The sequence below is a fragment of the Parambassis ranga genome, chromosome 9, assembly GCF_900634625.1.
Source record: "Parambassis ranga chromosome 9, fParRan2.1, whole genome shotgun sequence".
NCBI lineage: Eukaryota > Metazoa > Chordata > Actinopteri > Ambassidae > Parambassis > Parambassis ranga.
In genome coordinates, this window is record NC_041030.1 from 6,350,258 (window position 1) to 6,364,362 (window position 14,105).

Sequence of the window (14,105 nt, forward strand, 5' to 3'; positions counted from 1 at the left end):
ATTGTACCCTATAAATACAGCTGCCTTGCATATATTCACAGTACTACTGCCGTTTTGGAGCAAAATATAGAGCATCATTACCATTAAGTAGTAGGTTTTCTTTATCTAGCAGTGCATTGTCTAGCTTTCCACAGATACTGATGCAAATATTACATCTATATTCCTGAACTGGAGACAAGCTGGGCCCATGATAACTGAGTTTTGTGCTTGTTGTCTGACGTGGAAATGTTTTATGCTTGTGCCATCTTGTGGTCAAGCAGTGAAAAGACTGCCTGAGGAGACAAGTCCTCAATGCCTCTGCAAATCAAAAATCATAATATTGTTTTAAAAAAGTATTAAATATGGTTTCAACCACTGATGACCTACTGTGCTACATTTCATTGGAGTCTTCTGACACGGTATCTTCAGAGCACCTGTTGCTGTGTATGTATCCTTCGTTCATTTGACATTCAATCATTAATCTTAAAATTGAGAAAGGACTCATAGTGTTTTCATTAATGTAGTACAAAAAACATGTGATTTTATGATCACATCAAAAATAGATCTATACACATCTGGGATAAGAAGTAGAAAATAAACACTCTTTGTTGCTGTCTCTCTTTCTCTCTTTAAATGCAGTAAATACACCTATTTGAATAAATGAGCTGCAACATGTTAACTAACTGACTATTAGTAAATATCAGAGCAGGGCTAAGAAACAACCAATCAGAGTGGGACTTACTAACAACCAATCACTGCAGTCCTTAGAAACAATCAATCAGAGCAGAGCAAAGAAACAACCAACCAGCACATAAATACAAGTTTAAATGCAGTTCGGCTGAACAAAGTGATAGCATAATGGTTTCTGTGGCTTAAAGTAGTTGAAGAGGACATTCTCCATTCATTCCAACGAGCTGAAAATGTTTAGAAAAAAATGAATAGTTTAAATACTAAAAATAGTTGAGTAATGCTTTGGTTAGTTTAATGGTTTTATAGTATGAAGGAGTAGTTAAGTGCCAAAAACGCCCTTGTCATTTAACAAATAAGGTTTAGTTTGTTATTTCCTGGAGAGAGAGAGAGAGAGAGAGAGAGAGAGAGAGAGAGATCCCTGGGAACAGTTATTTTATTTTTATTTTATATTTTTGATGTGATCATAAAATCATAGGTCCACATTAATAAACCAATGAATTTGAAATGAACATGAAATTATGATTATTATGATTCGTGTCTGGTTAAAACATCAGGTTTAAAAAGTAGACCTTATTATACTTCCAAAACATTGAAACATATGAAAAAGTTTTCATATGTGAAAAGGCAACTTTATTTAAACTCATTTGTTTGAACTCATTCACATCTCACAAAGAGGAAAGACTCACTGCGTCCAGAAGGTGGCATCACTACTGATGCTCAAGGCCCCCAAACTCCATCCATTTAATCCAAATGGTTTTTCAGCTTTTATTGAAATATGGCAACAGTTTTCACACTTGTGAGTGAAAATATATTCAAGAGGAAAGACCATCTGACTCATCAGCAGGAGGACTTGGTGGGCTCCGCTGAACTGTATGGGAGGTCTTCGGGCCATAAGTCCAGTTCTGCCCGGGGGACGGAGCTGTCAGGTAAATCAGGTGGTGAAAAGATGGAGTGATAACACGAGATGACAGACGGACAGAGGAGTTTTTCCCTCCTCTGTTTCCCTCACATACATCCTCTGAAACCCAGGATTCTCTTGCTGGGGTGACTCACAGCTCGCAGTGGCTTTAGATAATGTGAGGTAATAGCATGTCTTTTTAAATGTCATAGCAGGACTTCTGCCTGAGTAAACAGCACAGCAGAGCTCATCAGCAGCTAGCCTACTAGTAAATGAGAAATCAAGCATTGTGTGCGTTTTCGTTGCACAACAGCATGCAATTTACAATCTAGTAGACAAATCTGCACAAAATCACGGTTCTGAAGCTGTCAAATAAAAACCCAGGAAACAAATGACATACTGAGCCAGCTCAATGCAGTTTTTTATTTTTTCAAAATGACAAAAGTTCAAATCAAACCAACACATGTTAGAGAAACAACAATGCTGTGTCATATCTTTCTGCCTGTAAGCAGAGTCTCCAGGATGGGGACAACATGCACATGTCCATGTGTGATTAGAGTCGACGTGGTCTAACAGGCACCAGGGCATGTGATAGAGGCTCCTGTCAGTCTGATGTTCTTCTGCCTGTGTGTGCCAATGCAGATTGACAGGATTGTATGTTGAAGAAGGCCATTGCTCTATGGTTTGTTGACATGTTGTTATGCATTCTCCCCTCAGGGACCACCCACACCTCCGCTGCACATCCACAGCCTTTTCCCCCCAGTTTGATTGTGTTTACTTTTCCCCATCCTCTGCAATGAGAAGACTATCTATCTATCTATCTATCTATCTATCTATCTATCTATCTATCTATCTATCTATCTATCTATCTATCTATCTATCTATCTATCTATCTATCTATCTATCTATCTATCTATCTATCTATCTATCTATCTATCTATCTATCTGACATTTCAGCTGCCACTTTGCCTTTAAGTGACAATTGTATGATGGTCTAGGATGTCCCGTCTCGGTGTCATATCCATTTCCCATAGTAACCTTATTTGACGTACTCTCTTGGAATCTCTGCAGACCTGTATGACTGTGGCTCTCTGAATATCCACTTCATAGCCTTTTCAGATCGCTCAGTGCTAAAAGCAATGGATTTGATTACAAAGACTTTTTATTAGGTTTTCCTAATGAGTGCAGTTAAGCTGCGGTGATTCCATTTGGCTGTCTTCACCAAACTATATTAACACAGGACCAGGAAGCAAAGAGGATTCAAGGCTCTATACATAGCTTTCTGCAGCAAATTTTTGGACGTTTGAATTGTGTGACTGCTCATTATCTACAATTTTGTCCAAAAAAAGAATATATTGAATTTGCATGTGGCACAAAATATAAACATGTGAATGATATTTTAGAACTTAAAATCATTTTTGTAGCAACACTGAAGAATTCAGGATGGAATTATGACTGATAATGATATGTGATAATGTATTTAATATTAATATATATTATATATTTTTAAACAACTCCCAATTGGTACCCAGTTGTAGTATATAGTATATATAGTATAAAGACTATTTGTTCTGCAGAGGATGGGTTTTTATGTCATAGGCTACATTCATCATCATCATCATCATCATCATCATCTGAACAAGCAGCGTTAATTGTTATAACAGTGGAGCTGGTTTTAACCCTCTTTGTTGGGTTATACAGCCTAACCAAAGCTGGAGGATCTTAAAATTAAGGGTTAAGGGCTAACCCTAACCCTCATTGTAAGGTCATAATCTGAAAATAGGCTACAACTTTTGTCAGATCATGTAATCTCTAAAATGTAATGGCAGACATCCAAACTAAATAGATCATAAATTGTCTTTGAATTGAGAGTTGAATTATCAACAGTGTGAAAGTGGCTCACAGTGGAGCTGGTGCTCTGAAGCATGATGAAGAGCAGAGCAGTCTTTGAAGTGAAGGACCTGTTGCTGACATAAGAGTGAAACATTTTAAACAGAAGTCCCATCAGCCACTGCTGCTGGTGTGATGTGGATAATCCAAAATCCTTCAATTAGCGTTAAAAACTACAAGGTATGCTTCTGTAGGAAATTGACATTATTGATCAGCTGATGTAAATCGATTTGAAGCCTCTATGTTGTGTTTAATTGTTAAAAGCTATTGTAAGTAAAAAGCACTTTGCCTTCATCTTCCCTCACCAGCAGGTATCCCCAAGTGTCCGCTACAGCTCCGCCAACTCCTCCCACTCGGCCCTGTCATCACTACAGGAGCAGCATCCTCCTCTCTGTGGAGCTGGTCCTCTGCTGACTTTTCCCAGTTCGGTGCCCCGACAGGACTCAACGGTCATGGCCGGCAGTCTGACCCACCACGGCTCCCCGAACCCCGGATACAGCTCCAACAACGCTGTCCCGGTGCCGGTCATCACGCAGACGGACTCCAGGGACAAATGGAGCAAAAAGATGGATTTTCTCCTGTCAGTCATTGGCTTTGCGGTGGACCTGGGGAATGTTTGGAGGTTTCCGTACGTATGTTACCAAAACGGTGGCGGTAAGTGGAGCTGTTATAAAAACAGGTCAAAGTAACTTTCAAATTAATATTTCTTCTCGCCAAATGTTTGAAAATGATGCGGAAAACAGACTGCGCAGAAACTGTCCTTGGTGCTGAAGTGCGCAAAAAATTCAATTCTTCATTCATTCAAACTTTTTATTCTTTTATTTTATCTAGCCTACTTTTTTGTCATAAGAACCTGACACTTTAATGTTAAGAACAGACATCTTTTTTGAGTTTTTATTTGAAGATAAAATGGAAAACTGTGCTCCTTTCTTTAGTATGTTAAAACCACGCTACAATACTGGCAAGAACAAGCTTGTTAGTCATATTATGATGGCATAAAACGATATGAAGACGATCAAAATATGCAGTACAGCTAGATTATAGATAGATAAAAAAAGATAAGAAATAGAAAACATGATTGATTTTATACATCTATAAAGTCAGTCATTTCCATTTTAAAATGTTAATTTGATAATGATAATGAAGTTTTCTGAATGCATGTTTAAAATCCCTTCATGAGATGTATCCTTTCTGTGCAGGTGCTTTCCTTATTCCCTACATTTTGATGGCCATCTTTGGTGGTGTGCCGCTCTTCTACATGGAGCTGGCACTAGGACAGTTCCACAGAACTGGAGCCATATCCATATGGAAACACATCTGTCCCATTTTCAAAGGTGAGGCCTCATACTGAGCCTGTATTATCTTCACTTTGGGAGTTTATTCCTCTCTTGTTCAATAGTACTCTTACTCTTGTTCTGTTTCAGGTGTTGGATATGCCATCTGTATCATCGCCCTGTATGTGTCTTTTTACTACAACACCATCATCGCCTGGGCCCTCTTCTACTTCTACTCCTCCTTCTCCACCATCTTGCCTTGGACAAACTGCGACAATGTGTGGAACACCCCCGATTGCACCAACTATTTTGGCATGGACAACGTCACCTGGACGAATTCCTCCAGGTCTCCGGCAGAGGAATTTTACACGTAAGTGCATGTAAGTGTGAGTAACAGAAGCCACATATATAAATAGCTTTACAGTAATGCTCTGCGGGGACTGGCATGGGAGCAGCACGCTGAAAACTGGATGACTGATGCGTTTTATTTTAACAGGAGGAATGTTCTGGAGATCCACAAGTCATCTGGGCTGAGAGATGTCGGCGGTGTGCGATGGCAGTTGATGCTCTGCCTGTTTCTCATCTTCACTATTGTCTACTTCAGCCTCTGGAAGGGTGTGAAGACTTCAGGGAAGGTACAGTAGCACTCTGGAGTTTCTACTTATTTACTTTGTATCTTCACTTCTCTGATTTATCTCTTTTCCTCACAACAGGTAGTGTGGGTGACCGCCACCTTGCCTTACATTGTGCTTTTTATCCTGCTGATCCGAGGCGCCACTCTGCCGGGAGCTTGGAGAGGTGTTGTGTTTTACCTGAAGCCCCAGTGGGATAAGCTGCTGGAGACCAGTGTGAGTTGTGCGTCGATCAGATCCAAGCATCATCTCTGGATCCGTTAGATCCTTTGAAAAAAGCTTTTACACTTGGTTTGCCTGATCCATATGATCGGCATAAGAGCAGTAGATTAGGAATAAAATCCATTTTCAACTACCCAGATTGACCACATGATAGAATAAGAACAAAAAAGAAGAAAATAGACAGTTCATGTTTATAAATTCAAACTAATCTGGTCTCTTCTGATTACATCTGTAGGTGATCGATATTTTTTTACTTAACAGATGATCTGTTTTATTGTTTTTTATCCATGTATCCATGTATTTATGAAATATTTGGATCCTCTGAGCTTGTGAAACAGTAGTTTAATACATACAGTCAATTTCATTGAATTCTCCCTACTTGTCTCCTTGATAACCTTTCTACACACCTTTTTAAATCTATGAATTGTCCTCCAACCCTCCGCTCCCTGCTCATGCTGCTCCTGCTGCTGTTGTTTGCCAAACATGTGTGAGTGCTTTGGTTGGAAGGGAATATAGATGAGACAAAATGAGATGCATAAATAAGCCACAGAGCAGGATAATAAGATGCATAATTGGTTTAGATTTTCTGCCCATTAACAAAGGCCTCTCTTTCTGTCTCACTCACCGATATCCTCTTCTTTTTAATGCCGAACACAAGCTCCTCTTCAGATCTCTCTGCTGTACAGCTGTGCGCCAGCTTAGGTTTCCGTACCACTGACAAAATGATACTCAGGGATCACAGCACAAATGTGATAAATAGAAAAATGAGGATTTGATCTTGTTAAATCACAGAGAGGCCAACAAAGTTGTGTGATTCCCTTTTTTTCTTCCATCTCTTTTAAGGTGTGGGTGGATGCTGCTGCTCAGATATTCTTCTCTCTGGGGCCCGGGTTTGGAGTCCTCCTGGCTCTGTCCAGCTACAACCCTTTCACAAATAACTGTTATCGGTAAGAACACTAAAGACTTAAGATGCAGTGAATCTGACCCACTGTATGATGATGTCATTCTTTCGAAGTGCAATTCAAAAACAATACATGTCCCTTTTTTAAACAATATTACAGTAGGATTACAATCAATACACACCCATCATTTCAACATTTATGTTTTGTGATGAAAAGTGGACAGATAGGGGAGAGTTTGTGTTGTTTTATAAGTAATCTACAGTCTACAGACAGTAATTACCTCAAGGTTGTTTATTAAGACTCTAATGTTCACTTGTCTTCTCTTGTGTGTTCCTCATTAATATTGTTGGAAGTGATTGTGCTGCTGCCAGTCAGGAGTATGTTCATGTGTAAGACACAAAGCTAAAAACGATTAAATAAAAGAACACATTGCTAAAGCAAAGGTCAGAAAGGTCAAATAAGGTAAATAAAAAGGTTATGTTCCTGCACATATGGGTTTTTACTGCAGTGACACAGTGTTTAAGTAAATCGCTGTCGCTGCTCCATGGTGGGAGAGTTGCCACCTTTAAATTCATACAAACAAAATGATTTCTTTTCAACAGTGATGCCATTGTGACCAGTTTGGTAAACTGTCTGACCAGCTTTGTGTCAGGCTTTGTGATCTTCACGGTGCTGGGTTACATGGCAGAGATGAGGAAGGTGGAGGTTGAGGATGTAGCCAGGGATAAAGGTAAGTAAAGAAATTAATTCTTTAAACAAACGAAAGATAAAACTCTAACAACCACATACACTGTTGTTGCTTTCCAGGACCAAGTTTACTCTTCATCACTTACCCAGAAGCCATTGCAAATATGATGGGCTCCACCTTTTTTGCAATCATCTTTTTTGTGATGATGATCACGCTGGGACTGGACAGCACGGTACGAACACACTCTGTCGCTACGTGTTGCATTGTATCTTAAGAGACGATGCAGGTCACTTTGATTTGTTCTGTGTGTGTGCTCAGTTTGGAGGACTGGAGGCGATCATCACCGCTGTGTTGGATGAATACCCCGACCATTTCTCCCACAGACGGGAACTTTTTGTTCTGGGTTTGGTGGTGGTCTGTTTTTTGGGCTCGCTGAGCACCCTTACAAATGTAAGTAGTAAACTAATTTACATGATAATGATATTTGTAATAAGTGATAAAGTCAGTGTCAAATGTGGTCGGCAGGGTGGTGCTTATGTAGTGAAGCTGCTGGAGGAGTTTGGAGTCGGATGTTCCATTATTGCAGTGGGGTTCCTGGAAGCCATTGCAGTTTCCTGGTTCTATGGTAAAAGAGATTTCTTTAATTCATGATTTATGCATCAATTTTATTGTTAAAACATGAGATCAATTTTCATGTGGGTGCTTTCAGGAATTAAAAGATTTAGCAGTGACGTCCAGGCTATGCTGGGAAAGGCTCCTGGATTGTTCTGGAAAGTGTGCTGGGTCGCCATCAGTCCAGCATTTCTGGCAGTAAGTTTTTTTTGTTTTTTCTTCAGTGGAAATACATGTCTATATGTTAACATATACACATTTGGGATATTCTAAAAAGATCAAATGAGGATCAGCTGTTTATGTCGTCAGATATCAATGCAACTGAAGAGAACAAGATATATGTGAAAGCTTAGTGTAAGATCAAAAGACAGTTGGACCAGCAGCCTTTGAAGGCTGTGTGGACTAAAGCTCACTCCCCTCTGTGGATTAAACCCATAAAATATCTACCTTCAAACTTTTTCTCAAATGTCAGACTCCGTCCTCCGCACACTTTTTAATACCTTTTATTTGCTTCCATCTCTCTGGCCATCTTCCTGTTGACATTATCACACTAGCATGCCTTCTTTTCTATATTTCCTTGATAATGTGTAGAGATGTGACAGTTTTATTACCTTTTCTCCAGCATTGTGTCTTATGCAAGCATATAGGAGCCTCATTAACATATATGGAAATGTTATCTCCTCAGTATATCATAGTGAGCTCCCTGCTGAAAGCGCCACCTCTCACGCTGTTTGATTACAAGTACCCAGACTGGAGCATTACAGTGGGCTACATCATCGGCTTCTCGTCCTTCATGTGGATCCCCATCTACATGGTGTACAAGCTGGTGTGGACGCCTGGTTCTCTAAAACAGGTCAGTGAGAAAAAAACAAAAAGCATTTCTTAATCTATTTCTTCTAAACTATCTGACTGTTTGTCCTCTCTGTCTGATTTGTTTTCTGCAGAGACTGGCGGTGTGTCTGAGACCAGAGAGGACCATCCCAGACATCCACACCGACAGCCTCAACATGGCTGCTGTACCATAGAAGGAAAAGCACGTCAGTCTGCTGCGCTCGTAGATTCACACAGCAGTTTTAAATCAATTTGAAAATGACATGGAAACCTGTTAAAGATCTGTCGCTGCATACAGTATGTACACTCTGTGAAAAGTGAAATGCTGCTAAATTTGTAATTCTAAGAGGAACTGAGATAGCAATACTCAAGTGTTTGCTGTACGTGTGACATTTGTGGGATTCGGGTGCATCACTAAGGTAGTTCGTAACGTTCACATATTGGCAAGTGTCGCATTCTTGTGGTTGTAGGAGTCAGTAGTGAATTCAATGGTTTGTATGTATTTATCTTACAAGAACATGATGCCAAGGAAAATAAAAATATATAAATATATATATACCCAGCACATGATTTCTGTTGCATGGAAACATCTCTTCAAATAGTTTTCTATTTTCTGTATCTAACAAACTAAATCATTAAGGCATGTTATTTTAGATACAGTGGGACCAAACCTTAATATTCTGACTTCAATAGCTTCTATACTTATACATTAGCTCTGTAATACTGTGCTTGTATAGTATTTCATGGCTAAAGATCATCTGTTACCTCCAAAAAAAATGTTTGTAATGGAAATAAATGAGGCGCTCAGACAAAGACCTTATCAAATATACATCTATTTTAACAGGCCAGGTGTGACTAAATGTGTGTTTTTTTGTGTGTGTGTGGCATATTTGGTCTTTGTCTGACAACTTCACTTAACTCCACACAGCCCGTTTTGCCTTAATCTGATAACTATTACATTATATGTACAAATATTGTAAAGGTAATATTGATATTGTGCCTCTTCAGACAATGTTCTGTAAAGCAGACTGTTCACATGTTTCTGTGTAAGTTTAGTCCTTCTAAAATGCTTCGTACATTCAGAGAATAATGTAACAGGCAAGATGAAGATTGTTGTGTGATTTCTGTTCTCCATAATGTGTAGATGTGTATAAAATAATGACATTATAAACGATTTCCTCTTTGGGTTTCTGTTCATTCAGTATTTCTGAACTGTTAAATTTCACTTTTTACATAAAAACCTTTTTCTCTGAATTGAAATGGTGCAGGCTATAACCTATGAGGTTTCTCTATATGGTGATCTTCATGTCTTTGTATGGCTGTTGGCTCTCGTTGCTTACCTCTATTAGATATTCTAATTAACAAGCTAATTTGCAACATCCAGAATCCATCAACATAGGAGGGGATAAAGCAGCCTAAACCTTCAAATGCTCTGCAAACCCACACAGAGACATTACATAATTCCTACTAACAGTTTTCTTCAGAGCTTTACTTTACCTTTTCCACCTATTTTAATTTAAACCAGGCACAATTCCTTCAAGGGCGACAGGTATGATCATATAGATGGAGAGAGCGGCTGGAAATATACGAGCTGCTGGTTGATGGACGTGCAGATCAAAGCTCTTTTGTGCCACTGACTGCTATTGAAGTAGAGAACAGGAAACACACAGGAGACACATAAAAGAGAGAGACAGGTAAACGGGTGAATTTCTCCTCTGCCTGAGATGAACAGTTAAACAAACAGTATAATATAAACAAAAATCTGTTGTTTATACCTTTATAATACCAGGATGTAAACAGTTTAAGTTGAAGATTGCTAATTATTTATATAAAAAAAGGCCTCCATTTGCAAACCTTGCATGAAGCATTACTAAATTAGCAGTGTTGAAGAAAACTGATGCATCTCATCACAGAAGCAGTTTTTCACCTTTCCATGTCCATTTTGGGCTGATCTTTCCTTCATAATGTTCAATATGTACCAATATCAATGACTAACAAAATGATGAAACATTTCACTGCACTCTGCATCTTAGCGGAATACATGCAAATAAACAAAAAACAAACATTGAAATGTCTTTCAGGATCCATATTTAGTTGCATTGTGGGTATTTGCACTTACTTTACACTGTAGTGTCTGTTTATTTTATTATTTATTGTCAGTCAGCAGAAATGACTAATTGCAATATCAGATGATGTTTTGCAATGTTTTTCAGCCAATTTATAATATGATTTAAAAAACCAAAACACAGTTTTATTGGCAGTTTTTCATATAGTTATCTACAATACTGTATCTATGTGTTTATCACTATAGATGTAAAAAGACACCTAATTCCACTCATGTAGGCTTTTATCAAAAGTCCAGGTCAAAAGGCAACACACACACCCTCAGTGTGGACGACGGGTGGCACACCAAACTTCGCCGAACAAATCAAATCTTTCCTGCTGACATAACAATCTGTTGATTAACTACAGGTTTGTCCTACTTTAACAGAATACCTGACTTTATGCTGTAATAAAATGTTTGCTTCTCAAAGCCAGGAAGCCTCAAGTTTTAATTTCAGGCCACCGTGAGTGACATTTCTTGTTGCTCATTAAGCTTCTCTGCCATGTAATCAAGAGCTGTGAGAGTTTGTGTGCACTCCTCTATACAGGATGGAGATAAAGGCCATATACATCAGTCATGCAGAGTAATTATATAAGGATATAACCCCAAGGAGCTTGACCTTTTTATCTATTTTTCATTGCTCTTTGACATTTGAGAAATGGGAAATGTGATGGAGGCCACACACTTGTTTGATGGTTACCAGTAAGAGAAGAGATTTTATACAATTTGTATTTCCAAAGGTAAACTACAGGGAAGGACCTGAAGCTTTCTCTGCAGTCAGCTCAGCCAGACGGGCTGACATAATTGATCAATTGGTCAATCAAATGACAATGTGTTTATATTATTTACCTATCGCAAAGATGCAAAAGAAATGTATTGCTTTTTTCCCCCCTGTTTGGGTATACAGAATAACACATTTTAATGAAAGAAATAATGAGTTTTATTTGTAATGCACTTGGTAGCAAGTCTCAACATAAAAAATCTATCAATCAATTAATAGTAGATAAAAGAAGATGAAAAGAGTAACCAATATAAAATAGCTGCTGATATGCTTTCCTAAAGAGGAAAAACCTTTTTCAAAAGCATCCACCATCTGTGGCGCCCTGAGGTGGTCTGACACAGCTTTTCCACAGCTGATGAGCAGCCGCTGCAAAGGTCCTGTTGCCTATAGTCTGGAGGTGAGTCCTGGGAGGCTGCAGTTGGAGCATCTGGACTGACCGGGTTCTGTAACTCGTGTGCGGGGTGAGGAGTTCAATAAGCTATTCGGGGGCATTTCCATGAAGACAGAGGTGAGTGTGGAGGAGGACTTTGTATTCGATGCGGAGGTGGATGTGGGGCCAATGCAGTGTGTAAGGATGGGGGGGGGGGGTGCTCGTATTTCATCATCATCATATCATCACCCTCATCAAGATCCTGGCAGCACAGACAAAGGCATGGATGAGCTTCTCTGCACCAATAACATTTTAACTATTGGTACTTGGTATGTGGACTATTTTATACATATTTCAGTTGTTAATGAAGTACTCAAAAACACAATCAGTAAATCAGATATAACTTGTGGCCTTACTCTGTAAAGTGTGACAGAACTGTAAAAGAATTATTGTTTTTGATTATTATTGTTTTTTTAACTGTATTTTCATCAAAATTGCTTTTTATATTTTTGTATTTTATTTTCCCTTGCAGTATTTTCCTGTACTAAAAGATATTTAACCTAATTTCAGCCTAACAGTGTAAGTTAGCATGGTGTATTCTCACAAACCAGGTTCAGGTCCAACAATATAAAAATATAACAAAACAAATGATCAAAAATTGGATTATTTTATCCAGCCATGTTTAATTGAGAAACATTTATCTAAAATAACTAAATAATAAAATTGATCTGTTAAAATTCATCAACTTCCTGTCACCTGATTGTTAGCTGATAGCTTCTCGAGCCCAGGGGCTTTAGGACCCAGATTCTCCGGCGGAATGGGGAACGCCCCACTCGCATCATCAACATCAACATCATCATCATCCTCCAGCCTCCACCGCTATGATGCTGCATCTCATCCCTCACACAGTAATAATGTGTTTTGTTGCGTTAGTCAGCGCTCAGCTGGAAGAACCCAAACTGACGGAGAGACCCTATGAGGTCCTGCAGAGGCAGAACTTAGGTGAGTCCTGCTGCTGGGCTGTGGAGACCAGTGTGAGGCCTGTTAGTGCAGGCAGAGATGCTGACACATTACTCAGGCTCATTATCAGTCCTACGGTGACAGCAGCTTACTGAAATCATAAACCAGTGACACCAGTCGATCCATGACATCAGGCAGCGTGTTAATCTGTTGTTACTGGCGGATCGGCGCTGTGTGTGCTTTTGTGTGTCCTCACAGTGGTACTGGGCATTGTCCTCGGCGTGCTGCTGCTGCTGCTGATCATCATGGCTGTATGTGTCTACAAACCGCTGCCCCGCCGCTGACACTTCATCGCAAAACCTGGAGGACATAAAGACCGGGAGACAGGCGTGCTGTCCGCCCGGTGCAAAGCTGCACCTGCTCCGCGGAGACCAGCACCGGCACACGGCCATCTACTGACCGGAGCAGGCTGAGGGGAAGTGGACGTCTGCCACCTAGCTGCCAAGAAGCCTCGCTGATGCACAACTCCTGCTGAACTGTTTAATCTGTCATTATCTCAGGTCACTTGAGATTTTTTTTTTTTTATGTTTGATAGGCCTACCCCTGCCCACAGTGGGGTCTGTGTCCAGCTAAACATGATGAGAGTAACATCTCAGCATCAAACCAAAGCTGGACAGGAGAGGACGAGAAGTGACACTGGAAGCACAGAGCAGGGGTGAGGCTGGTGGCAGTAACAGCACCTGACCTCACCCCCGCCCACAAACACATGAAACTCAGTGCTGCTGGGAAAAACATCAAATTCATGTATGTTAGTTATGACTTTATTTATGTTGAAATGCCTGATCCAATCATCTCAGCTACTTTTTTTATTCTTTTGATGGTGAAGAAATGTATTTTATTCTGTATGACAATAAAGGTGTTTACTATATCAGCCATTTTGAAGAGAAGTTTTATTTGAAAGACAATAAAAAGAAATCGAAACAACAAAGTTAGAGAATGGTCATCGCTGTAATTAAACAAGTGTAAAGCAGCTCTGATTGAGTCTTGTGTGGAGACTGAAATCAAGAAAACATCATTCTCTACACATTAAAAATATGCCCCAAGGTACTGAACTATTTTTTTTTATTATAATTTGGACAAGAACACTTTTTAGAAGTGATTCCTGCTGTGTAAAGTAAGTTTTACTTTGTAAAGGTTGACACTAATAAAATAATCTAAGGTGATGAAGACAACCTATACTTCATCAGCTGTATGTTTGTAAAGAAAAAAAAA

General features: G+C 39.4%; 1 protein-coding gene across 1 annotated transcript; it reads left to right on the plus strand.

Annotated features, from left to right (window-relative positions):
- The first annotated feature begins 3,891 nt into the window (after positions 1-3,891).
- slc6a4b (solute carrier family 6 member 4b) lies at positions 3,892-8,812 on the plus strand. Its single transcript, XM_028414443.1, has 13 exons — positions 3,892-4,111; positions 4,657-4,791; positions 4,882-5,101; positions 5,228-5,366; positions 5,445-5,579; positions 6,429-6,532; positions 7,090-7,217; positions 7,295-7,407; positions 7,494-7,625; positions 7,701-7,800; positions 7,885-7,985; positions 8,473-8,640; positions 8,732-8,812. Exons 1-13 carry the CDS (start codon positions 3,910-3,912, stop codon positions 8,810-8,812), a joined length of 1,758 nt encoding a protein of 585 aa, XP_028270244.1. The 5' UTR covers positions 3,892-3,909.
- The last annotated feature ends 5,293 nt before the right edge of the window (positions 8,813-14,105 follow it).

Bases quoted from the DNA above. Each gene is read 5' to 3' on its own strand.
- slc6a4b (XM_028414443.1), top strand. From the start codon at position 3,910: ATGGCCGGCAGTCTGACCCACCACGGCTCCCCGAACCCCGGATACAGC. The intron at 6,533-7,089 runs GTAAGAACACTA...TCTTTTCAACAG, and splicing joins TTCACAAATAACTGTTATCG to TGATGCCATTGTGACCAGTT. The intron at 7,801-7,884 runs GTAAAAGAGATT...GGGTGCTTTCAG, and splicing joins TGCAGTTTCCTGGTTCTATG to GAATTAAAAGATTTAGCAGT.